General features: G+C 43.8%; 1 protein-coding gene across 3 annotated transcripts in view; it reads right to left on the reverse strand.

Annotated features, from left to right (window-relative positions):
• SFMBT1 (Scm like with four mbt domains 1) overlaps positions 1-26842 on the reverse strand; it is a 90352-nt gene that overhangs the window by 15458 nt on the left and 48052 nt on the right. For all 3 annotated transcript variants that reach the window (XM_026792440.2, XM_026792441.2, XM_074550026.1), the window contains 11 exons: positions 22167-22328; positions 15189-15283; positions 10240-10480; positions 9802-9890; positions 8648-8894; positions 7875-7972; positions 7026-7127; positions 6010-6160; positions 3678-3760; positions 1676-1802; positions 877-990 (listed from right to left, as the gene is read on the reverse strand). In XM_026792440.2, coding sequence (XP_026648241.1) covers positions 877-990; positions 1676-1802; positions 3678-3760; positions 6010-6160; positions 7026-7127; positions 7875-7972; positions 8648-8894; positions 9802-9890; positions 10240-10480; positions 15189-15283; positions 22167-22194 — 1375 coding nt within the window. In that variant the 5' untranslated portion in view covers positions 22195-22328. The remainder of the gene's footprint in view (positions 1-876; positions 991-1675; positions 1803-3677; positions 3761-6009; positions 6161-7025; positions 7128-7874; positions 7973-8647; positions 8895-9801; positions 9891-10239; positions 10481-15188; positions 15284-22166; positions 22329-26842) is intronic.

The raw sequence follows: 26842 nt of genomic DNA on the forward strand, positions 1-26842 counted from the left end.
CACTGCTGCAACCAAATCAGTCATTTAGGTGGTGGGTCCACTTGCTAATTCTGGCTTTCACAACCAGGTAGTAAAATAAAACAAGGTAATGCAACATTATGCCTCTTCAGCAATTTCATGCTTTGACCACAACAAAACTTCTGGATTTTTTTTTCAAATCATCTTTTATCTAATTAGGATCCCCCCTCTTCTTCCTCATCTCTCCTTGGCAGTGCAAGTGGATTAATTTCTCTTGCTTTGACTTGCAGAAAATGACAGCTCATTTCAATATAAAAATTTTCTTATTAATCAACACTGAAGAAGTTCTTCAGTTTCTCCAATCCCCAGTAAACTTTAATAAACATGCCTCACTAACCAGTTGAGAGAAGACACTTATTCTACCTACTAGTGTAGTTAAAAAGGTGGGGTTTACTCTTCAGCACTTTGTCATTAGGGATCATCACCACCTGGCCCATTGAGAAAATCAGTTTCCTTTATTTTCACTCCAAACGTGCACACAATCCACACTGCTTTGTTGTGGCATTAACATTTGCACAAGTGCACATGTAAAATCAGTATCAGGGCCAGACACATGGCAAGAACAGCTCAGACAGAAGTAAATGCAGAGCAGAGGAGGTGTTCATACACAGGTAGGATTTCCTTGTTAGGCCAGTGGATTGTCCCCACAGTGTGCAGGGGCCTCAAGCCAGCACTGAGGGGTTTCAAGTTGTAGGGCTTCCAACTGGCCCCAACAGCCAGGGGAGCAGTTGTGCAACACACAGAGCCTCTGTGCATGATGGATGTTTCCAAACTCAGCCATGCCAGCAGTAATTCTGCAGCAATTTGCTCTGGCAGGTCTCACCAGCTCCACCCCTGCAAACAGAAGAGAACTGGTACCTATTGCTTTGCGAGGAGGCCTGAGCTGATATCCATTCGTCTCACACCAACCCACTGGAAATATATTCATTGATTCCACACTCACTATACACTCAGGGACAGGTTTCTTGGAGCCTGTTCAGTTCAGAAAAGGAAAAATTGAAACAAGTCATAAAACCTCTAATTTGGTTAACACTTGCTGCATGTTTGTTAGTGAAGCTGCTTTGATTTATGGTGTATCTGGAACACAATAACAATCATTTATTCATCCCCTTTTACTGACCAGATTCTTTCCTGACCTTATTTACTTCCTCCTAAAGGCTGGAGAAGGGAATTTTCCCTCGCAGTTCAGCAGAGATGCACAGTGCATAGCAAGTGCATGCTGATGTACTTCCAATCAAGAAATGGGATTATAATGGAGAACAGCTGACACAGGCTTACTCTACCTTAATGAAGAAACTTTCCTTCCTAGGTCTGGCCAAGGCTTGCTCAGAATGCAAGTCACTCTTCTGTGAAACTGTCACAAGGCCCCTGCTTTCCACAAGGCCCTGCTCAGCACTTTGCATGGTGCATGAGCCCAGCACTGACACTGCAATGCACAAATGACATTTTGGGTTTAAATAAGCAGTGCCAGCCAAGGCAAACTGGAAACAGACAATGCAAGTGGGTTTTGACTATGATTTCATTGAGGAAACAGTGCCTTGCTGCCCATATTCTGCACACAGTCAGTTTGCTCCAAATACTCCTCAGGTTTGGGGATGGCCCTACAAGCAAGTGCAGTGATGGGCAAGCACTCCTCTCTCCCCCCAAACCAGCTTACCCTCCAGCTGAAGCCAGAGGTATGAATCTTTTAACTTGGTGACTGTAGCAATGCAAACTTCTTCAGGATCAACTGGGTTCACAGCCTCGAGTTTCATGTTCTCTTTAAATCCATGGTCAGAAGTTAACTAGGAAAAAGCCAGAATATTTCAGTAAGACACCAGCTGTGTATCCAGGACAGGATATGAATATCCATGAACAGGAGCAACACAAAGCCCTCACAGCCTGAATAACACAGAGAGATACTCCGACAGAGGAGATTTCAGATAATTAGCACACTGTAAACAAGTAAGATATATCAGGAACTACAACAAATCTAAGTTACAAAAGGCTCTACAGACCTAGCAAATTTGTCCTCAAAAAATAAGGATGCTCAGGCTCACTGAAAGGATTGAGTGCATTCTCAGCAATCAGAAATTCTCTGCTGCTTGCCACCTGAGTGATAAGTCTGACAAATAGTCTGTCCAGGTTCTCTATTCTATCATGTTAACTTGGAAATCCACTTTACGTATGCAAATAACATTCCTGCCTCATCTGAGCTCTGGCAGGCAGAATAGGAAGCTTTCTTTTCATTTTACATTTTTTGGATAAGTAGGGTCTTACTTTATTCACCAATACAGTTTGCATTTATATATATTTATAAAAATCCCTAAAACATAAGAATAGGTGTTTATCCAGCTCTGGAGCTCTTGAATTAAAGATAAGAAGTACCAGCCAGACAGAAGAAGACTCTTCTTCCCAGAGCCACTCTGCAATGTAATTACAGGATCAATACATTATGAATTCTGGAACTAGCCTCCAGTGATCAACTCTTCTCAGAAAGGGATAATAAATTCAGTGACCTGCTCTAAGATGCTATAGTTTACAAGACAGAACAAGGGCAACAAGAATTCATAGCCAGCAACACTCTCTTCAAAAACTGGTAATTATTCATTCTAATTTCTCCCCCTAAGCACTGCAATAGCCCAAGTATGGTAAATGGAACTGGAAGGCAGGTGTTAATAGTACCCTTTCCTGCTTGACAAGGTATTGTGCTTTGGGGGACAGCAATATTGTCACTGAACCAACAAAAGCCCAAAATCCTGCACGTCCTTCAGGCACTGGCTAATGCAAAATGATTATTTGGTACTAATCTAAGATGAATTTGTATTGATTAATACAATAGAATTAATTTTTCAAGCTGAAAGGATGGAAGATTGAAAGAGTACCCTTAGTAAATGAAAATAAGGTCTATTAAAAGGCTCTGTTTCCACAGTTACAGGAGTGACAATGACTGATGCTGTTCTATGTCTCTTCCACGGACTCTTACACATCTCAATTTCACAAAACAAACATTTATTTTCAGTCTGCTTTATCATAACTGAAACATTTGGTCCACTGCCTCCCTATCTAGGAAGCTGGCATGCAACTATTTCAGCTCACTCTCATTTATACTGTCTTATCTCTTCTGAGTTATCACAGGTAAGGTGTTGAGGTGCTCAAACGTGTCCAGAGGAGGGCAACAAAGCTGGTGAAAAGCTGGAGGGAATGCCATGTGAGGAAGAGCTCAGGACTCTGGGTTTGTCCAGTCTGGAGAACAGGAGGATGAGGAGGGACCTCACTGCTCCCTGCAGCTCCCAGAGGAGGGGATGTGCAGAGGGAGGTGCTGATCTCCAGGGACAGGATGTGTGGGAATGGTTCTGAGGGCACCTTCAGATGGACACTGGGCAGCAAATCTTGACTGAGAGGGTGGTCAAACACTGCAACAGGCTTCCCAGACAGGGGCTCAAAGCTCCATCCCTGGCAGTGTTTGGACAATACCCTTAACAACACATTTTCATTTTTGCTTAGCCCAGAAGAGGGTCAGGCATTGGATGGGATAATTGATCACTGCAGGTCTCTTCCAGCTCAAACATTCTACTCTACTTGGAAAAGCAATTAAAGTAAGAAACAAAAATGTTCCTCTCCCTGGAATCAGGGTGTCACTGAGGCAGCAGAGGAGATTTTCAGCAGGAGAACCTTACCAGAGGGAAGCAGCTCTGGGGAGCTGCCTCGGCCCCGCACTGTTTGAGGTAGTCAGCCCAGTCGAAATCCTGCCCAGGGTAACCTAGGACAGCAAAGAGCCAAGGGTTAGAGCTTAACAGCTGAGACTCATTTCAAACCCACCTGACACACAGGGACTGAGATCTGTTTGGGTCACTCAGGCTTGTGAGCTGACTTAGGGCTTCAGGGAGCCATGTGAGGGCAGACCACTCCAACCTGAATCATGAATCTGCCAAGCAGACAAGCAACTGAAACATGGGAAAGCAGTTTCACCCCTAACAGTTTCACTCATCTTACACAGAGTAAGATGAATTCACAGAGTACAGATGAATTCAGGAACAATTTCTGCAACTGCTCGTGTCAGCTCTGAAGCTATTTTTTCAAAACAGAGCACTCAAAAGGTGCACAATATCAACACACTGCTCTCTCAAAGACATGTTAAATGCTAAGTCATTAAAGAGAGCAGTAAGATGTGCCAAGAGCCTCATCAAGTCTGATAACAGCTGTAGATCTGCAGACATCTGAAGGGAAGTGTCTTAACAAGGACTCCATCAGGAGACAGAGAATCCTTCCAAGAAAAATTATATTCTTCTTGGGGGAAATACTTGGCTTCCCTGTGATCTAACAAAAAGCAAATAACTGAAGGGAATGGGGCCCAAAAGTGCTGCCATGTCAGTTTGAGGCTGGCGGTAAATTAGCAAGGACACAAGTGCTGCACTTATTCCATTCCCCTTAAAGGAACACCTGTGACAACACATTAAGAAATCAAACAAAATTTGAAACCCAGTGTATGAATATAACATAAACATGATGATCTAAATTGCAGAGATCCAAAGTTTCACCCCAGAGCCTCCTTTTCTCCAGGTACCCCCTGATCCCTCAGCTGCTCCTCACAGGACTTGGGCTCCAGCCCCTTTCCCAGTTCCATTCTCTTCCCTGGACCTGCTCCAGTCCCCCAGTGTCTGTCTTGGAGTGAGAGGCCCAAAACTGAAGTCAGGGTTTGAGGAGAGACGTCACCAGTCCAACCTAACTTATTCTGTGACTCTTCCTCAGAAAGGGCTGAACCACAGAAAGACTTAATTATTCATTTTTGTCAGTTTTACCAGTGCCAGTAGAGCTCTTGAGACCTCACACAATTCAGAAAGACCACTATGTCCAGAGAAATGAGAACAGAAACTTAAAATATTTGTCAGCTCCAGTCACATGCCTATAAAGTGAAGACTTCACTTTTCACATGCAAAATTTTAGGAAATGCTGGTCAGGCAGAGTCACTTTTCACACCTTATCCAAGCAAAGGCAGGAGACAAACATCCTACAGTCTCTGCTCCCCTGATGTAAGGAGCAGCTGAAACAAAACAAAACTCTGAATTGTGAGGTGCCAAGTAAGAGAGCAGAGGACCAGGTTTTACAGTACCACTGACATTTCTAGTTCGAGAAAATGAATAAATATTTCAGCAGTGCAGGAAGACTACCCTGTTCCCTCATGTCCTGAAGCAATGTTTCAACAATCTGCAACGGCGCCTGATAGGCCATTGGTCAAAAAAATAGTTCATTAACTTCTGAGTGATAAGATAGCCTAAAAATATTACAAAATGTTGGATAACAATGTTCCATTCTGACCAGAAGCAAAAATCCAATGCAAATGACTACAGGCTTCTGATAGCATGTAAATTAAGTCTGAAATCAACATTTCTTTCAGGCCTGGAACACTCACTCCATCCATTCCAGCATTCAGGTTGTTATGCATGACATCCTTAGCCTCTCTCATCCTCCCAAATCCACGCTCATGCCCTGGAAATCTCAGTTCCCCAAACTCAAACCTCCTGATTTTCAGAGCTGGATTGTCATATTCATATTTTCTGAAAAGTCCCCTTTCTCCTGGCAAGCTGAGAAGCCCCAGAGAAAAAGGGAAACAATCTCATTTGCTTCTCCTGTGTTTTGCTCCTTCAGAATGTGTTTGGAGATTGTTTCATTGGATTCTAGTGTGAATTGTTTTGATTCTTTGCCCAATCAGTGCCAAGCTGTGTCAGGACTCTGGAGAGAGTCACAAGTTTTCATTATTATCTTTTTAGCATTCTGTAAGTATCCTTTCTGTATTCTTTAGTATAGTATAGTTTAGTATTCTTTAATATAATATAGTATAATAAAATAATAAACGAGCCTTCTGAGAACATGGAGTCAGATTCATCATTCCTCCCTTCATCTGGGGGCAACGCAAACACAACACCGGATCTTTGCTGTGCTGCTCTGTCCATGGCTTTGCCAGGAGCTGTGGGGAGCAGAGGGGAGCAGGAGGAGGCTGCACAGACATACCTGGGGGCGGGCTGAGGTGCAGCCCGTTCTTCAGGCTCCACTGCACCGGGAAGATGCCGGCGCTGTTGAGGTGACAAACGTAGCGCTGGCTGCTCGCACGCTCCGCACGCAAGTCATCGATTTCTATCATGAAATATTTGTCATTGAACACCTGCAGTCAGCCAAAAGAGAACCATGGGCTCTTGTGAGATGCAGATTCTGGTAACTTTATTAAACAGCAGGAAACCCTTTACCTTGAAATACCAGGAGAGTTATGAAAAAATAAAAGAATCTTCGGGCTTCATAAACCAGCAGACTCATCTGCGCTATCCAGAAACTTAACAAATATGAATAATAAAACAATGTCTGAGCACTTAAAAGATAAGGTGACCTAGTGCTTTAGGGAATTTTCTCATGAAAAATGCACAGAAATTAGCATCTGTGGTCTTCCTACTATTCTATAACAAACTGCTTATTTCAACAAGGCTGAACTGCATCCCAGGATGGACTATCACAAATAAAACCACTACACTCTTGAAGCAAATAGAAGCAGGACAAGCAAATAGCAAGAAAAGGAATGCCTGATCATGCTGGAGAGTTTTCATTTCAACTTTGAAACCCCTCGTTTGGAAATCAGGCCATCTAAATGTCATGTGTAATGTAAGGTTATGTCACAGTAATGACATAACCTTCACAAAATCAAAACCCCAAAAAAAACTATCTCCAGGTGGATACTCAGATTGTAAGGGTATATACCCTTTTCTATTTTAAAAATATGGGTTAGACAATTTTCATCATTTGATATTTTGAGCTTGTATCTTTATGGAACTTTTCCCCTCCATTGAAATCCAGTGGCTTCAGCACCAGCAGCTGTTTGATCAGGCAGCCTGTCCCCTGAGGGAGACCTACAAAACACTTCATTTGGAAACTAGCTCAAGATTTTAAGATAACCAGTTAATGAGAATTCCCTGAGCACTTAAGAACAGAGGTAGCAGTAGAAGTGAATCTCAGCAGGGCTGGTTTAAGAACTCTGGTACCTTGAGAACTGTAGCAGGAGAGATAACAAAGGGAGCCATTGGGTCCACAGCTTCCAGCTTCATGCCTTCAGAGAATGAGTGCACTCCAATCACAGGTTTATCCTGGAAAATGATGTGTTGCTCTGATTACCTGCCCTTCTCCATCAAAAAAGAGACATACCTCACATATATTAACTGAAGAGGATGAGTTTTTAAGGAGTTTTTATCAGTTCATTCCAAGAAATCAACATGTCTCAGTACCAGCAACTTCTCTGAATGACAAGGCCAACAATGCCCCCTGAGACTGACAGTTTTTGATGAGTTTTAGGGAATTGTGTCCCTGTGACTTCTTCCTCTGCCATTCTCCACACAGAAGCAAGATTTGAGAATAAGAGTGGTCTCATAAGTCGATAGAAATATTTGGAGGTTTTTCCCTGTAACCTTTAGCACCCCTCATGAGCTACACTAAATGAGAACTATACAGGCCTCCATTTCCAGTCTAACAGAAACCTGCAGAACAAGGCTCCTGCTCCAGAATTAGCCATATCTCTGTACCTCAGCCAACAAATTCAACAGCAACAGCACCTCTACTTCTACTTATGGGTCCAAACAAAGCTGAGAAAAATGGACTAAGAACCAGGACAACTAATGACTCACATAAATGTGATGGGTGCATTGTCTAACTTACCAAGAATTGATACCAGTATGATTATTTTCCCTTATAAATACATTTTTAAACCACAGAGAGAAAGGGAATAAATTTTAAAAACCAACAAACAAAACAAGGAAAGAAGTCTGGGTGGCTGACTTCCCTGAATCATTGCTCAGGAATATAGCATTTCCATAGTATCATCCACAGCATTAAACTACCTTAAAAAGATCTGTAGGAACAGATGACTCCTCCTCCTCCTCTTTCACTTTCTTCAGGATCTCTTGCCAATCTGCTTCACTCCTCAAGGACCTAATGGCTTGAGGAAAAAGAGAGGGAAAGAGTGAGTAGTCATTTTTCTTCTTCTTTTCTCTCAGAACATACAGCAATAAAGTTTCATTTGTGCCGCTCTAAACTGCCAAATTCTTTATCCCAAGGTTTCCCCTCATGAGGAAACATGTTACTGGCAAGCTCACATGTCATCTCTTTGTGTTTCTCCCTCTTTTTGCCCCCCTCCTCTGATGACCTGCCCTGATGTGGACATGCCTGAAAGATGTGTCCACCTTTGCCTCTGCTTCCACACACTTGTTCCTTCTTTTAAGATTTTCATATTTTTAAGTGGTACCTAAATCAGTCCAGTAGGCTTGAGCTGCAAAAGCTCCTGCTAAGCAGTACTCCAAAACCATAAGAATTTTTACACTCCAAGAAAACAAACATACCAAAAATAACTGAAATCATGATGGCAATCCCTTTCTCACTTCTTTCCTTTGCACACACAGGAGGAAAGTTTTGACAAGCCAAAAAGCATTTAGAAGAAGTAGGTGCAAAGTCTTGTAGGATTATTTGTGCCTTCACCTCCATTTTATTAGGTACAGGACTTGTCAGAACACACAGATTATGTGAGCACCATGTGAACTCAGGAGGACAACTCAGAGCACTAAAGCAGCAGCCTCTACCTCTGATCACCACATACAAGATCTGTGTTTTCAAGTACCTGAAGGTGGCTGCAGGCTGTATCCATGCTGAGCTGCCCAACCCACTTGGTGAAGGAAAGGGTCCAAATAGAAGAGCCACTGGTCGAATTTGTCCAAATCCTCCAGGCCCTCATAGCGCAGCTTGAGCCTCCCACCGACGTTTTCCACCACGGTGACGATCCAGGCTTCCAGGGAGTCCCGGGCGTTCTGCAGCTCCAGGCGGGAGCCGGGCGCGATGAGATCCAGTGGATTTTTCCCTCTGTGAAGCTACAGAAAAAACACAAATTATTCTGTACAACAGAACAAAACAAATGCCATACTTCCACCTCCTTACACACATTCTGTCTGCATAAATAAAGTATGAGCACGGAAATCCATGTCCCTTCCTAACACAAGCCAGAAGTGACAACGTTCAGAACTGCTGGTGTTTGTGTCAGAGCTCCTGCACTGCCTGTAGACACAGTCACACATTTCACTGAAGTTCTCATTATCATTTGCAGAGACATTATCATTTATATATTCCAGGTTTGAAGGAAACATGAATAACCTCTTTCTACAACTGAGTCATCCAGCATACAAAGATGACTAGACAGAAACATACAGACAGAACTGTTAGCAGTAATGAAGGTGTCAAAGGCATTTTCCAAAACCATGATGTTCTGTGCTTTACAACCAGACACTGATACAAGGTGCAGATATTGTTTTAAGTGCAGAGCAGGGGACAAAAAAATTGGTTCTTCACTTGCAAAGATGTAATTAAGTGAAACAATAATATGACTGTTAGTAAAAAATTCCCAAACAAACAATTCAAAGTGAAAGGAGTTAATTGAGAAAGGAGACAACATGAAAGCCAGATAAATAAAGCATTATTTTCTTAGAGCTGTATGGAGGAGGAACAAAACAGGAAGAAGACTGAAACCCTACTGAGCTGAAAAAGGTCTTTCTTTTGCCAGGATTAATGAACAACCCAAACCTGCAGCAACAGATGTGTTTCAGGACAACACTATAAAAATTAAATACTGTAAATAGAGAGTGGAACTCTAGGGTCAACAGTAAATTACAATGCTTCCTAAACTTAAAAAGGGAATTGAACTGACAATTCAAATAAGGTCCCCTTAATGATGAAGGGCAAAGCCAGGACAAAACCCAGCACACAGCCCCTTGCAGCACTTACCCCCTCCAGCAGGTTAGCAGGGGCACTGCAGGCCCCCTTCAGCACCTGCTGAAGGAACTCCTCCTGGTCAGGTATCTTGTCCTTGATACCTAAGCAAACAGTGAAAGAGAAAGACTGATTTTTCCTGCCAGATAAAGATTATTCAGACACAAGATGTTACCACAACCTTGAACTGTCTAATTCAAGAGAATCTGTCACACACCAGTAACAACTTAAAACAAAGAAATAAAACAAAATAAAACTTAAAGGAAATGTCAAAGCAGTAGATTTTGGTGTTGATGATTAAGATAACCACAAGCCTCTGTCACAGGATTTCAGGAAAGCACAGCAGATAACCTCAGCCTGTCCCCACAGCAACAGCCCTTGCACACCACAGCACCCACACAGGCCAACAGCACCTCTTGGTGTGCTCCCTGTGCCTGCACACAGAGCTGGTACCTTCAGGCACTTTGAGGATCTTCTTGTTCTGCTGGCACCAGCCGATGGGGTGCAGGTCAGCAGTCAGGATGTCGCACCAGAAGTCGGCCTTGCGGTCCTCGCCGTAGCCGTCGTAGCGCAGCAGCAGCAGCTGCCCGCACGTGGTGATGATGGTGGCAACCCAGTACGTGTTCTGGTCAGACTTGACAGCGACTTCCAGCTTCATGCCCGGGGCAAAACCATTCTGCAAACTTGTATCCACCTGAAGAGGAAGAAGATCATCACATCTGAGCACCTCTCAGAAGCTTTGCTGAATAACAGAGGAACAACTTAGACAAGTTCATTAACAAAAAAAACTCAAGCCAAATGCCACCCAGCCTCTTCAGAGAAACAGCTTTATCACATTATGGGACCCAAACTGCAATGCACACAGAATCGTCATTAATGAAATCTTCTTTGCATTTCAGAGTATCTTTCCAAACTTAAAGCAACACTGTGCCATTCATTTTCTGCCCTGGACAATACCTTCCCCCATCACTGAAAGACTTTCCCACTCACAGCTGGGCTGGCAAACTGAGCAAAACTAAAGGCCAAACTCAGCACCACAACTTTGACTCATTGTGTTAAATTGTGTCATTCAAGGTCTTTGGACAAAAAGCCCATTTAAAGTACATAAACATGCCTTAGGTAACAGTATGTGTCTCTTCCATCATGCTCATCTAAGAAGTCACAAACCTGCACAAAGTGCAGAATAAGGATTTTTAGGTTCTCTATACAAGAACCTAAACAATTCTATATGCAGCGCTGTTACATAAATTGCATGGAACATAATCAGTCTGTATTCTTCATGGTTTGACAACAATAAAGCACCAGACACTGGGAGTGCTCTGTTTGTATGTGGGTGTGCTATATGCAGGTGACCAATCTGACTGCACAGAACTGAGACACTGGAATGGAAGACTTAAAAGAGAAGACAACACCTTAAGTTTCTCACATTCCTCATTTCTCCCAAACCCCAAAACAATACCAAAAGAGCAGATGGACCCTGTTCTGCTCTCTCTATAGAATGGTCTGATCTACGCATAATTCCAGGACCTCAGTCCTAACTAAAACTCTGACCTGTCAATTGCCCATTCTCAGTTGGCTGTAACTCATGTTTTCTTTCTTTATTAAAAGATCCCTCTTTCCTCTTTGAAACTACTAAAAGAAAGGCTTTCAGCATGATGCAGATGGAGCAGATATTTTCTGGGGTATTTATTCCCAGTTCTGTGCTGACAGTTCAGTAACTGCCATAGCTATTATAGTCTCATCAGCCAGCACATACTGGTTTGCTAAAAATAAAACTAAGAGAACTACACCAGAAAGAAAAGCGTATGCCTGTGTTAACTGTTCATATCCTTTGGGTTAATACCCTTCACTTAGAGAAATCTCTTCTTAAAAACCTAATCAGCAGGACCCAATACCTGCAGGCATTTTGAAGTGGTATTATAGAGGGTGTCTCTTCAAAAAGACAGTTGTCTTGCTGACAAAAAACTTCATGCTCCGATTCCTGAGAGAAAAGCCTCGAGCTCAACGCAGCATTTGAAGAATTGGGAAATCTGTGCTGCTCCCTTTAGCTGATCTTTCACCACAGCATCCCGGCAGGCAGAGCAGGTTCCAGCAGAACAAGAGCAGCAGGAGGAGCGCTCCTCACAGCCGGAGCCTTTGCTGAGCTCCCCGGCCCTTCCCGGAGCTCCACACACGGAGCGCTCCCCGCAGCTGGAGCCTCTGCTGAGCTCCGCGGCCCTTCCCAGAGCTCCGCGCACACGGAGCGGTGCCCGCAGCGGGAGCCTTTGCTGAGCTCCGCGGCCCTTCCCGGAGCTCAGCACACACGGAGCCTTTGCTGAGCTCCGCGGCCCTTCCTAGAGGTCCGCACACACGGAGCGCTCCCCGCAGCCGGAGCCTTTGCGGAGCTCCGCGGCCCTTCCCGGAGCTCCGCACACGGAGCTGTGCCCGCGCCCTCTCCCGGCAGCGCCGCCGGGCTGGGGGAGCGCCACAAACTCCTCCAAGGAGCCTCCCGGGCCAGCCAGGGCGGGATGGGCACCCTCCAGAGCATCTCCTCTGGAGCAGCCGGTCCGACAGGGCAGCTGAGCGGGCCAGGAGCTGTGACTCCAACCCCTGTGCCCCCCAATTCCCACCAGGAGCTGTCCCCAGGCTGTGCCACAGCACAAGCCAGAGCCAGGGATGCAGCTCCGTTCAGGGAGATGATAAGGAACAGATAAAAAGGATTAAGAGCGTGCAAGAACACACAGCAAAAAATGTGTTCAGAAGATGCTGAAGACCAACTTGTTTTTCATGGTCACCACGTGTTGTGAAGGACAGAAAGGAATTTAAAAAGAGCATTCGGTGCTAGAGGAAGGGTATTTAGACCTGGGGGGATAACAACACCGGCATTCATTGCAGCTCCATTACAGTTCTTTTTTCTGCTACATTTTATGCCAGTCACTTTGATCTTGATATTGTTTAATTTTTAAAATGCTAACAAATTAAACATTAGAACACACTTAATTTGAGAAGTAGCTTAAATTCTCCAATGCGTCTTACTCATAGCAAGGCAAAACTCTCAGAATTAATAAAAAACATACAAATACAGAAAGTCACCTCTCCCATAAGCAAGTCCAATGCTTTGCTAACAGGCTGTGTAAGCATGGATTACGCTCCCTTAACCTGTCCATGTATTCTCCTACAACATGAGTTAGGTATTTTTCACCCACAACTCACAATTGGAGCTCGCTATTTCAGTATTTAAAAACAAACTAAAACCACATATTTCCATTTAAAAATGCATTCATATTAATTAATTTATCATACATGTTCATTTGCTCTTGTGCCAATACGATTTTTCAGCTCAGAATTTTTCACTCTGTTTCTTTGAGAGTAAAGCTTGCTAGCTTTCCTGACGGTGGATTACAAAAATATGTCATTCCTAAAGTCAAGAGACTGGGACCACGGATTTGAGCTGGAGGGAATACCATCAGCAGCACAGCACACCAGTACCAGTACTTGCCAGTGACAGCCACTCACCTGATGCACCCTGAATCACACCAACCCTGTCTCAGGGCCGTCACTCTCCACTGGGAGGCAGTGAGGCTCTCTTCTACTCCACCTTTTCCAGCACATTACCTTCCAAAGGACCACAGAAACTTCCAGCATGTGCCCTTGCACTCCTGCACTTCTATTAACAGCAGGACTAGGATATCAATATGCTCCTCCCTCTGCCTGTCAACTCAGTGTCAGCAATAAAGAATTTTATGCCAGGCTTATTACAGAGAAAATCAACACTGGTCTCTGGACAAATTCTAAGGAGCTCTGGTAGAAAATACCCTAGAGTTTAATTCTGAATGTGCAGGCATCTATTTCCATGCTCACTGACGACCTCTTTGCAGAGGTCCAGGCCCCCTGACCCCCAGGGCTTTGCCCAGACCTCCTCACCACTCTCCATCACCAGCAACACTCCACTGTGTTAATAAAAATACAATATGTGAAGCTTTTCAAAACCTAATTGTATTTTTATCAACCATGGCCACAGCCACCAGACCTCACACTTGACGCCCCTGAGCTGGTGCAGGGGCAGTGAGTCTTTCAAAACGTGTCTTCTGCTAATTAACAAAATCCAGCTACAATATTAATTCAGCTGGCCACTGCTGTAAAGCTGGCATTACAATTAGTTATATAGTGCCCAAGTTGTGACAGCAGGCCTCTTTAACAGAGACCCAGTGAGGTAAGCCACACCAGAGGAGACAGACCATTCCCTGGATTACTGCAAAATGCCATTGCTCTGGTTCCATGCTGTGCCCTCAGTGTGAGCTGCATGGACACCACCACTCTAAGCTGGCTCTAGCTACAGCCTCAGTACACTCAGGAAAAATAAAACAAGCACAGTCCCCTTCCCTTCAGAAATGGGATACCTGATCTTTTACTTTGACCAAAATACTTACAACTACATCCCAGTGTTCTCACAGCCTCTGTGAAGTCTGTATTTTCTGTGTATCTTTACTACTAATACAACTGACATATTTTAACAGATTATTTAATAATCTTCATTTCTCCAGGTTACCCTTGGACTCAAAATGCTTTGTGATCCTTCACAAACACACAGGCTGTTTTCCTGCTGATTTAAGTTTCCTCATACTGAAAGTCATGGTGTTGGACCCAAAAGCCTGAGCACCACAGGGTGTCTTCCAAGCAATGTGCCACACACAGCCACCAGTCTGGCAGTCTGGAAGGTGCTTTAATTGTTGGAAGGGAACCAACAGGTTTGGACACCAGCTCTGTACAGCTCACCTTCACTGAGAGCCCTGTACAAGGAGGCAGATTTCACATTAGATCTCCCCCAATGGGACAGTGCTCTCCAGGACTTTACCAGCAGACATTTAAGATGTCCAAGGGCAAAGACAAGGGCTTATCAAGACTTCATCCTATTCATTAAGCCTGTGATCAACAATTATCCTAATCAGTTTTCTAACTACTACAGTCAGGTGTTTGGCAGAGCTGTTATTTTCTCCTTGCCACCTTGAGGTCTGCCTTTAAAGCCTTCTCTAAGAGCACATCTGAATTCTGCTGCTCAAGAACTATTTTGCCACCAGCTTTCTAAAGCTACTCCTCCAAAATAGTTGTCCAGGAGCAATCACCAAAAGAAGAAAAAGACTGGATATTTTGAGCTTCTTGGGAAAAATCAGGCTTATCTTCTGGTGCAGAAAATACCTTAACTCCTTAGATTTCAGCATTTCTGGGTGGGGTCACCCTGTGCTATGTACAGAGACAAAGACAAGAAACAGTAATAAAAAGGTTAAATTCTACATTTCTGTATAAAAAACCTGATTCTAGTTAGTCTTCCAAATCTGAGATATCATTCCAATAAACCCTAAACATTTTGTGTATCAAACAAACAACACAGGAGATGCCAAGCACACACACCCTCCCTTACTCACGTGTTTAAAAGATCCATGGGGGGCTGCAGTTGCTCCTGTGTCTTCTAGATACTCATCCCAGTTGAATTCCATTTCTTCCACACTGGAACCAGCATCTGGAAGAGAAGCCAAACACTTCTGTGGCTTTAGGCTACGACAAACCACAGCAAAATCCACTTTGATTCCAAATGACTGAGTACACAACTGTGCAGTGATCACATTTCAAGACAACATTACTTGTCCTTTGTTGCCTGTGAACAGCACTTATAATCTAGACTTGGTGTGGAAAACAATGAAATCCTGGGGATTTTGGTTTAGCACAAATTTGCTTATGATTTGTGAGAGGGAAAAGAAGGCAGAAGAGCTCTGTATTTATATCAACAAATATGAGAGACTCAGAACTCCAGGCACACTGGACTGTTGGTGTTTTAAATTAAAAACCACCCAGGAAAGAGCAGTAGCACTAGTAAGCAATTTGAAAAGAAAGTCTAAAAAACCATTTGATATATGACTCTGCTCTTTTTAAAGTCAGAGAGTATACATTTAGCTGTTCTAAAACACCAAAAGCAAAGAGAAGGATTCAGGGTAGTTCTAAAGAAAACAACTTGAGACATAACTGAAATAAAGTCCTTTCAACTTGGTCACTTTAAAAGCCCAGCTTGTAAGGTGTAACAACTGCTTTAGACCAGAAAACCTCATTATGGGATGCATTTAAAACATAAATGTGCTAAAACCACTCAAACCACAGTTCAAAGCTCACTCAGGCTGTTAGGGAAGCAAGCACCTGTAACAAACCACACTAAAGATTAGTCAAATTTGCTATTATTATTGTCAAGCCTGTACCCCAGCCCTGGTCTCCAGTTATAGCTTGGCCCCCTTCCTGCTGCTCTCCTATTCCTATTTTCTCCAACATGTACCCCCCCTTGCTAAAAAGACACCAAGCCAGCCCAGGGTGGATTTCAGGAGCCCTATTTGGTTCATTTTTCCTGCAGGAACACAGTGGGATGGCCAGTGAGGGTCCCAGCCCACGCAAGCAGCATTTTTAACCTCAACGCACCAGGTTCAGGTTCAGCAGCAAAATGGGGTTGCAGTGACAGCACACGAGAGCAGAGCTTTCATTTTCATTTTCAGGCTCGGTTCCACCATCTGCCCCAGAGCTGTCTATGAATGAACAACAGAGCTTTCCCCCTCTCAGGACCAGAAAACCTGATACCTTGTTTATATTTGAAAACAGAGAAATCTCTGTGTATCACAAGCCCAAGGAGAGCTCAGCAAAGGTTACAGGACACTGGCATTTCCTCCACCCCGTGCCTTTCCTAGGGCAGGCAGTAACTGATCTTCCCAGCAGCAGTTGTTTGAGTAGGAAACATTACACATTAAAAAATGAATTAACGACCACCACGTGTCCTTATCAGCCCTCTGGACAGGCTAACAAGCTAAGTAAGCTCTGGGACAATTCCCAGTCTTCCAATAGAAAGGAGCAAATATTTGTCCAAAAGTCTGAGATACGTTAACTAGACTAAAAACCTACAGGTCTTGAGCTTAATAGGTTCTTTTTACCTTCAAACTGATGGCTAAGCTCATCTTTGACTTTTCATTGTGACTCTGGGTGTTATCACTTCCCAAAACTTAAAAATGTATATTCAGTTAGCTGTTGTTTGCTGATCACATTATCTATTTTAAAAGAGGCTCTTATCTCTCCAGAACCCAACTTTGTCTGTTTTAACCACAGCTGGTTATTTTGGCCTTTCATAGCTCAAAAGATTCAGAGCTTGAATATCACCATCACTTTTAAAGGATAATTTTTAACTTACTGAAGAAAATACCGGGAGAAATAAATAAGGAGTTTTATCTTGAATTTTTTTTGAGGAAATAAAAGGTTAAGACACAGACCACAGTTGTTTGCAAATTAGGGTGGAGCCGATCAAAGCTTTAGCTGCAAGCTATTCTAACAAAAACAATTTCATTGCAAAACGTTGTTAAAATAGATTAAGATTTCTCAACTCATTTAAACAGAATTTTAGTTTTATATGAGCATAAAAACGCTGAAGTTCACAGCTCCAGAATCAAGAAGGGAACAAACACCAGCTCTGGTCAGTCAGGCGCAGAAGCGAATTCTAAGTTTCCTCTCACCCAAAGAAAACCATCTCACCCTTTGCATCAAAAACCCCCCCTGCAGCAAGAGCCCCGCTGCCCTCCAGCCCCCAAAAGCCAGTCCTGCCTGGGGTGACACTGTGACACTGTTGGAAGGGAAGGGGAGCAGAGCAAGCAGGCAGAGGCATGGCCGGGCGCTCGGAGCAGCAGCGCCCCGGGAGCCGCGGCTGCTCCGGCCCCGCACGGCGAGGCCCCAGCCCCGTTATCATCAGATAACCGCCCAGGGGCACTTAAGCTCCTTAAATGAGCCACAGGTCACTTCACACACTGAAAGGGTCAATTAGTAACTTCTGTTGCCACTTAATTGCTACAAGGAGCTCCCAGGAAAGCCGGCTCGCCTGCAGCTGCTCAGCGAGCCCCGCCTTGAGCTGCGGCTGAAGCCGATCCCGCCTGGGCAGCCACGGCAGCTCCTCCTGGGCACTGCAGGCTGTCCCACACCCACAGGGGCTCTCCGTGCCACGGCAGCTCCTCCTGGGCACTGCAGGCTGTCCCCCACCCACAGGGGCTCTCCGTGCCACGGCAGCTCCTCCTGGGCACTGCAGGCTGTCCCACACCCAGAGCAGCTACAGGGGCTCTCTGTGCCAGGACAGCTCCTCCATCCCCACTCATCCCCGGCCCTGCAGCCTGTCCCACACACCCAGTGAGAAACCAGTGAGAACTGCTAACTCTTGTATCTAAGCATAAAACCTCAGCCTCCTTACTTTCAAAGGATAATAGTAATCCAATGGTTTTAGGAGCCGCTCATCTTGGTGCAAATCCAAGTGAAAGTAATGGACCTCTCATTAGTCCTAAACACATTCATACTCTTTACACTAGCAACCCTCTCCCCACCCCATCCTATTTCCACTTCTATCCAACAACCTCAAGAACAGCCCCAACACAATTACAAACACAGTCAAAACCTCCTTAATCAGCCTAATCCCAATAACAATCTACATCCACTCCAGAACAGGAAGCTTCACCTCCTTCTGAGAATGAAAATTCATTATAAACTTCAAAATCTAAAAATAGACTTCTACTCCTTTACCTTCTTCCCTATTGCACTGCTCGCACCATGATCTATCCTGCAATTTGCAACATGATATATGGCCTCAGACCCCTACATTACGAAATTTTTCACCTACCTGCTATGCTTCCTAATGGCCATATCATCCTAATAATCACCAACAACCTATTTGTCCTATTCACTGGCTGAGAGGGAATCAGAATCATGTCCTTCCTTCCAGTTCATCAGGACAGCCAAAAGCTCGTGTAGAAACACTGTTTTCATACGAAAAACAAATAAAACCCCCAACAAACCAAACCCAACCAACTCAAAAACCAAAATTACCCCTGCAAAAAACCCCACAAATCCCTATCCAACACTCATGGCAAATTTAATACTCTTACCATTTTCTTTTAGGGAGTTTACTTCAGTCAGAGGGATTTTTAGAAACTTCTCCAAAAAGCACCCACAACTTTTTCTGTTCATTTATTCATAAAGCTGAACTCAGCTTGTGTTCACACATTACCAAGGTTTTACAGCTTAGGTGATCAGCCTCTCACTTCCACCACTGGGCACAGAGCTGGGGAATTTTCCTCCCTTTTGGAGGCTGCCCCAGCTGAGGTTTGTGCTTAGCCAGGGTTTGAACTATCCTGTTTGCTGCTTCTCACAAACCTGCCCCAGCACCCCAGGTTATTGAGCACAGCTCCTTCTGGAGCAATGTGGAGCAGGAAAAGCTCACAGAGTAAAGCTCCAAGTGAAAATGCTGTATGAGGATTCACAATAAGAGCAGTAAATCAGCTTTTTAATTGTGGCATGTGGTAGGGCTACATAAACAGAGAAAAACCCCCAAAACAAGTCTCTCTTGTTCAACATTTGAATGCAGAAGCACTCCAAAGGTGCAGCAAAGGACTATCTCTCTGCTAAGGCTTTCAGAGCCAGAATCCAATCAGTTTTCTGGTTTTATTGGCAGGACAGTGGCAGCAGAGCAGGCCCTGCTTAAATTAAGCCTTTTGCTGATATTTTTTGCAAGACCTCATTGCACAGCTCCATCCTCACAGGTTGGCAGACCCCTGGTGACTCAGGACCAGTTTAATGAAGCCACATTCCTGAGGGGCCATAACTCTGCATTAAACACCCTGATCAGTCTAAGTTCAGAATGTTCCATAAAACCTCAGACATTTTCAGCAGAGGTTCTTGCTACTGTGAGAAAACTTGCAAATCAGTGTGACAGATGACAACAAGCAAAACCATATTTAAGGCATTTGATTCCAAAGCACAATTTATTCATCTAATTCTGCAAGGGTGTACATATATATGCTCTCTCTTTCTGCCCATATCCTTAATTGCTACAAGCCCTAAATAAATTCAGCTTTCTGCTACGTGGAAACTTATTTCTCTGTATTAAGACAGGATGACTGAGCAGCACATTAGCCCAGAGGCAAAGCACAACTTTGGCAAAGGCAGGGGAAGGAACCTGACACAATTCCCATCTCTCTGGCATTGCCATGCAACCAGCTTGTGTCAGAAGAACTTTCAAATCAAGCAAACATTTTCTTAAGTAAAATCAGAGACGTGTCCTACAGAGAATGTTCATCCAGTTTGGAGGTGAGAAAATTCTCTACATGAATATCAGCAGCAGGTGCATCACTTCCCATTTGACCCTGAGTGGCCTTAGTGGGAACACTCACTCTTCCTGAATTTTATCACAAATTACACCCTGCTGCTCTCTGATACATAAAGGTAGAGAAAGAATATGGAATTATACCATTTGGACTGGAGAATGTAGTGAAATATTAAGGAAGTTAGCCCTTAAAAACATCTGAAATGGAAAGAGTCTACACTAGGCTGTTCTCATCTTTGGATTTGAGCTAAATTCTCACTGCAAATAACTTTCATGCATTTTTAATGCCATTTAGTTGAAGACTGTCACATTGGGCATTTAAGTACATCACAATTGAAGGTCTTGCAGACTTCAGTAAGGCTAACCCAAAGGTTTCTCATCCTGAAATGTAGATATAGTTCAATCTGATTTTAATAACAGTTAATCTTTTTCATCTCCACCAGCTGCGAGGCCATGAATAAATAAAGACAGGTTGGAATTTCAGGAGTTGAAAAAGACTGTGACATGAATAAAAGTTGTCTTTTCCTCTCACAGCACAAGGGAGCATCACAACCAGCAACCCTGAGCTCTGTCTGGGTTCTTGGAGCCAGAGAGCCTGGATGTAAAACCAGAAGAACAGAGGAGAACCTCCAGAATTTGCAGCAAATTATCAAGTGGAAGAAAATTACAGCAGTCAAAGAATATGAAAGCAATGTTCCAGCAGTGGTTTGGACTAGTGTAACTCAAAAGTACTTCAGAAAACAATATCAGAGGGCACAACAAAACCAATGTGCTTATGCTTACACAAGTATTTGCTGGGAACTATCTCTGAATGCAAGTAAAGCTCTCATCATTTATTGTTTGCTCTTCACAGCCTCCGGTACTCAAACCTGGCACAAAATGATGGTCAGGGAAATAGCTGCTGAGTAATTTCAAGCCAGTATCAAACCTTTCCTCAGCTATTCAAAAGCACACAGTGAGAGAGGACTCTCTGACCTGCTACTTTTGGAGGAAGATGGAAAAATGTCAATAAAGGTTTTAAGACTGGGGAATGTCCTATCACAGCCTGTGGACACACCACTGCTGACCGTGCAAACAACTCCTTACTCTTCCTCTCCCTTCCTTACATTCTGTGACAGAAGCCTGCAGTATCCACCAGGCAAGGAAAAAGTATGTGCATGTGCCAGGAGAAATTCTACATCCACACCATGATGCCTTTTCTGGACTATTTGAGGATTTAACGTTGACAACAACTCAACTGACTTGCTTAATTAATAATCAAAATGCACATTCCAGCATCATAAAGCAGATGATACCATTCTCCTAAAAAGCACTACAGATTAAAATTATGTTTAACATTTCTTCAGCAACACTGACAATTAGATTTCCATAAAGTAAAGGTAGAAAAATTACCAATAGTGAATTATCCTATGAGAAGAGGAGCTTGTTGGACAAGTACCAAAGGAAAGTAATACTCAGATAAAATCTTGATCCAATTGTTTACACTGATGATTACAAATTAAAATTTGCTTTATATAAACTGTGATAGGTAGGAACCTCCTCAAAGAAAAGGGACAAGCCATGGCAGGCAAGACAGAGCAAGGGGATGATCCCAACCCCACATTTCCAGAACTGTTTCAGAAAGCTGTTGGTATTCCCAGCCATCCCAGACTAACACTCCTCTGGCATGGTGTTCCAAGGTGATGGAAAACCTAAGCTGATTTCTCATAACACACCACTCTGCAGGAGGTTAGGTATTGATATCACAAGCCTATCAAAGGGGACACACCAAGGCACTTCAGAAAAACAGGACTACAGAAAACCAGATTACAATGGCAGCAAACAGCTTCAGTTATCTGACTTTTCCAACCAGCACCAAAAGCTTGCCAAAATATTAAGAAGATGATGAACACTAGGATAGAACTAGGTATTAGCCACTCTGAAAGAGAAATGCTTTAAAATAATAAATGTTAACACCACCAAGCTTTTCACAAGCCCATCTCACAGTGGTACCACAGAAAGGAAAGTCGCAGCTTCTTGAAAACACAGCCACCAAGGTGGGCCAGATTTTGTTTCCCTTTTAGCCAGTGGCACACCCTGCTCTGATCCAGAGCAGTAACAAACACAGCCACGACAGCCCCAGAGCACAACCCGGAATCTGTGAACCTGGAGCTGTAAATCTGGAACTGTGGGACACTCACTGTGCCCATCTTTCTCCCACATTGCTCATGTTTTCAGAGGAGCTGGGCTGGACTGTTACCTGCATCATACTGCTGTTCTCCATTCATCTCCACAGGAGCCCAGAGGCTGTTCCCAGCAGCCAGAAGCAGGGGGGTCCGAGGCTGTCACTGTTTGGTGGTCATGAGTCACCTCCTGCCTTCCACAGCAGCTGGGACATTCAGGAAGGGAGCCTGGAAAACACCTGAAAGGAACAGCTGGGTAAGGAAACCTTCATGGGACCTTTAGCTACCTTTAAGATAGAATCCTAGAGTGGTTTGGGTTGGAAGAGAACTTGAAGATCATCTCCTTGCAACCCCCTGCCATGGGCAGGGACACCTTCCTCTCCCCAGGCTGCTCAGGTCCCGTCCCACCTGGCCTTGGGCCTCACCACCCTCACAGGAAACATTTCTTACTAATATCCAATTTACAAACCTATTCCTGTTAGCAATTAAATAATTGTTTCATTATGAATGTCAAAAGTAAGTAAAAACAGTACTAAAGCAAGCCCACCAGTTCATTAGCAGTGAACCACAAGTTTTGTTTCTTTACAAAATTCTCCACAAAAGCAAAAGCTGCATGGTAAATAAGAGTCTAGGTAACAAGTTTCTTTAGAAATAACACCATTTGACTGACATCTTTATATGAATCAAAGAGATGAGTGGTCATAAAACCAAGATTATGGGCTTGAAAATTCTTGAAAGAAAAAGGTAATCTTAAAAACTCTTTGCATTCTTGTTGAATGTCTGTGAAGCACCGGTTTTATTTAAGTGATATACCTGAAATAACAGAGAAGACTAAAAATCAGGTTCTAAAAACATAGGGTGTGCTTCTGAAACGAACACATTTTGAATAACAATGCTTTATAAAAAGGAAGTCCTACACATTTGAAAAGTCTCTGATTTTGAGTTTTGTACAGCTATAGTGTCTACGCAGGCTACCTGATAAGCCTTAGAGGTACACAACACTGGTAGCTTCCTTCACACACAAATAAATCAGCAAACTTGAATGGAATAAAATATCCAGCAGCAGTGCTCAGTCATGTAGGAAGTTCAAGTACAATGACAACTACAGGCAACTTCAAAAATTTTCATTACAGGTGAAAAAAAATTTGAGAATAGCAAGAGTTATCATTAAGAGCTCCTATTGAATGGCAGCTTAATGCCACAAAAATCTACTGTGCAGAAGATACTAATAACTTTTATTCATTACAGCTTCATAGGAATGCGTCTGGAATGGAACCCAGCTGCCAATTTCTGCTCTATGCCTCTAACCTGCCCCACTCCAGCTCAGAAAGTCTGTGCTCAGCATGCAACCACAAGGTCACACATTAGCTCCCACCCAGCTCTGCCTCTGTGAGAAAGGCACTGAGGGATTGAGCACAGGCTCCACTCTCACTCTGCACTGGCTCCCCACAGCTGTTCCAGGCTCAGAGGACAAAGCAGAGCAGGGCAAGGTAACTCAAGCACATGTCCCCAGCCTATCCTCTTCCTGCACAGACTGAGCTTCCATCTATTCCATCTTTTATAAAGGGATGCTGGAAGAGGATGTCACTGGCATGATGCTCAGAACGCAAAGAACAAACCAACAAAACACGTTTTAATCATTAATCAAAACATGTCTTGGTAATGGCCTGTCCCAAGTCTATCAGCTGTCACAGTGCTAAAGCAAAACAAAGGCAATGCTATGAGCAAAGCACATATTCCACGAGTCTGAGGATATGCCACTGCTTTAGAATAGTGCGGCCTTGGCAAATTATACTCATAATTAATTGCAATTAAGCTATTTTCAGTTTATGGGATACAGTTCTCAATTAGCTTTGACAAGTAAACTATGTGACGCAACTACACTTTTTTTTTTTTTTAACATGAGAATATTTAGGACACTACCCTCCCCACCAAAACCCCAAAATAAACACACAAAACCAAACCCCAAGCACCAAAGAGGCTGTTGATTTAGAAGATGCCAAACACCGGCAGCTCCTGTTGAAGCTGATTGATATTCTGCCCGAGTCAAGTTGGGTTGTTACTCGGGATTTCATAAGCAGTTGTGGTGTTTTATGTACACAAAATTGAGAGCACTTGCAATTAGCACCCACCATGGCTGCTGCTTACAGTCTGGCACCCCAAAGATTATCTTTTGATAAATCTCGAGGGAAGTGGAGCACAAGTGCTGCTGGAACAGAGCTGCTTTGGAAATACTTTGGACTCTTCAGCCTCACTTCTGCATTTCAAATCTCCTTTCAGCACATGAAATATTCAGATGTTAGCAACTGGAGGCAGCATTAAAAACAGTTACAGTTCATTAAAGCCAGATGGCTCACTTGAATATGAAAAGAAATCAAACATAAGTTGGCTGTTGAATTAAAGTAAATCAGCTGGTGTCTGAGGCTTAATATCATTTCAAAACAAAGGCGCACCAGACAATGGGGACAGGAGCCACCCCTTAGGACGGAGCTCCAGCAAGGATCGGGTTTCAGTGAATTCCTTCATGCCGAGGCACCCGGTAAAAGCTATTTCAAACCGTGTCCAGCACGGAGCTGGAGCAGAAAACCTGTCCGGGGCAGGGCTGGGTTCCTGCTGCACCCAGAGCCTGCTCCGCCCCGAGGGCAGCGCGGGTCCCTGCCTTTGGTACTCTGGGGGCGGCAGGAGAGGGCTCAATGTCCTCTGGGTCCCCGTGCCCATTCACCCAGGCTTTTCACCTCTAGAAACAGCAATCATGCGTTTCCTTGGAGGGGAAACGACAAGTGCACTTCTTCTAAAGACATCTGTAACTCATATTTCTCTAGGACTCACGGTGGGCCCGATCCTGGCACTGCACAGGACGGGGCTCCAACCACAGAGCACAGATTCCCCTCAATCCTAATTCCTGATGCTGCCGTGCAAAACCCACACTTCAACTGCTCTGCTTCTATCATTGCTGCAGAAACCAGCCACTCCCACAGCCTCCAAAAAGCCCACCACTCCAACCAGCTTTTTTAAACCTTTTTTCTACTCTAACACCACTACAGTCAATAATGAATTTAGGTCTCAGCCGGCCCTTTTGCTACACAAAGATGAGATAGCTGCTCCAGGGGAAAGGGGAGCATGTTGGAATTGAGATTTGTGTGTGACTGGGTACTCGCAGGGCACACAGCTTATCAATGCATGAGCAGAGCTAAGGCAGAAATGCAGCTGCATGGAATCCTCTGCCCTAGGAGATAACCCAGGCCCAAAACATCAGCCCTCCCTTTGGAGAGCACATCGGCACCTGCTCAGAGGGCAGAGACTCCAGCCAGCCTGACAGACTCTGCCTCACTGACACAACAAAGTCAAAAATGGACAGGACCTTCCTGGCTGACAATTTAGGTTGAAGTGTTTTATCTTAAAAAATTAAATTCTACAGCACAAGAAGAATCTAATGCAATAAACTATTCGGGTAGGAGCCAACTTAATTTTAGGTTAAACTTAAAACGTGTAGCACTTGATTCATAAACATTTTGGAAATGCATTCCAGCTATACTGGCAAGTTTCATGACTCTCAGTTAAGTGTCTTCAGCACAAAACAAGATATATTGTGCAAATTTCTCAACCAGAACCAAAATCAACGGTGCTGGAGAAAATTAATTTTCAAGCTATTCAGTGTGAGTTTCATTCACCATTTTGTAGCAGTACACTTGCAGTCACAGAAATACCCAAACTCCCACCTTAGGGTAAGTACATTTCCTTAAGACAGCCCCATCCTTTTGGGGAAAAAGCCAGAGACTCTGGGTAAGCACTGCTGCCAGCTCTGTGGAAGGACACAGCTGATTACCTGCCACAGCAGATCAGCAACCACCTCCATCAGGCACAATGGCAGATTTCTGCCTCCTTTGAACAAAAACCTCACCCTTGAAATCAGGGCTGAGAGAGGCAAAAGCAAACAAACATTCAGAAGAGCATCTGGTGTAGGAAATCTTTAATACCTGTGAAGCAACAGTTTAAGATTCCCAGATCAGGCGTCTGCAGGATCACTGCTGCTGCACTTGGATGGGCAGCTCACCAAACCCCAGGGCTGCAGATGTGGGAGACACCAGCACAGGGGTGTTCAAAGCCACCAAGGCTTTGCCCATGTCCTCTCCCCCACCTGGGGGATTTTAACTCCAGTGACACACTGCAGGAGCAGGGTGGGCACAAACCCAGCCTCTGTCTCAGCTGCCACATGGAACACAACTCATGTTTTCTCATTCAACAACCACATCAACTCTTTTGTCAGACAGGACATGAAAAACATTTTCTTGGGAAGCAAAATATTATTGTACACACTATGTATCTAGGCCCTTCCCTCTTGCTCCATCCTGCTGCCATTTCCCTGCTGGAGTCTTGGCAGAGGTCCTACTTCTCTAAGAAAGGGTCTCGAGAGTCCCATACTTCATGCAAGCTCCTAGTTCTCCAAGCCATTTAAAGTCAAAATAGGGTTTAAGGCTTTCCTTATAATTTTGTCTTCTCGTTTTTAGTCCCTACCAGCTGGAAGCCTGCATAACACTTCAGATATTTTCTAACTTTCAGTTGTATAAACAAAATAAGTATTCCACAAGCCTTCCTAATACCTGACATCACACAAAAAAAAAGACAGACTGGAAGACTTCTTACAATGTCCAATTTATGCTGAAACTCCAAATTTTCAAGCCATTGTAATTGCTATCCTGTGACAAGAAGAAGAAAAAAAATCAGTTTTGGTTGTTTCTGTAGGAAAGAAAAC

This window comes from Zonotrichia albicollis, chromosome 12, assembly GCF_047830755.1.
Source record: "Zonotrichia albicollis isolate bZonAlb1 chromosome 12, bZonAlb1.hap1, whole genome shotgun sequence".
Lineage (NCBI taxonomy): Eukaryota > Metazoa > Chordata > Aves > Passeriformes > Passerellidae > Zonotrichia > Zonotrichia albicollis.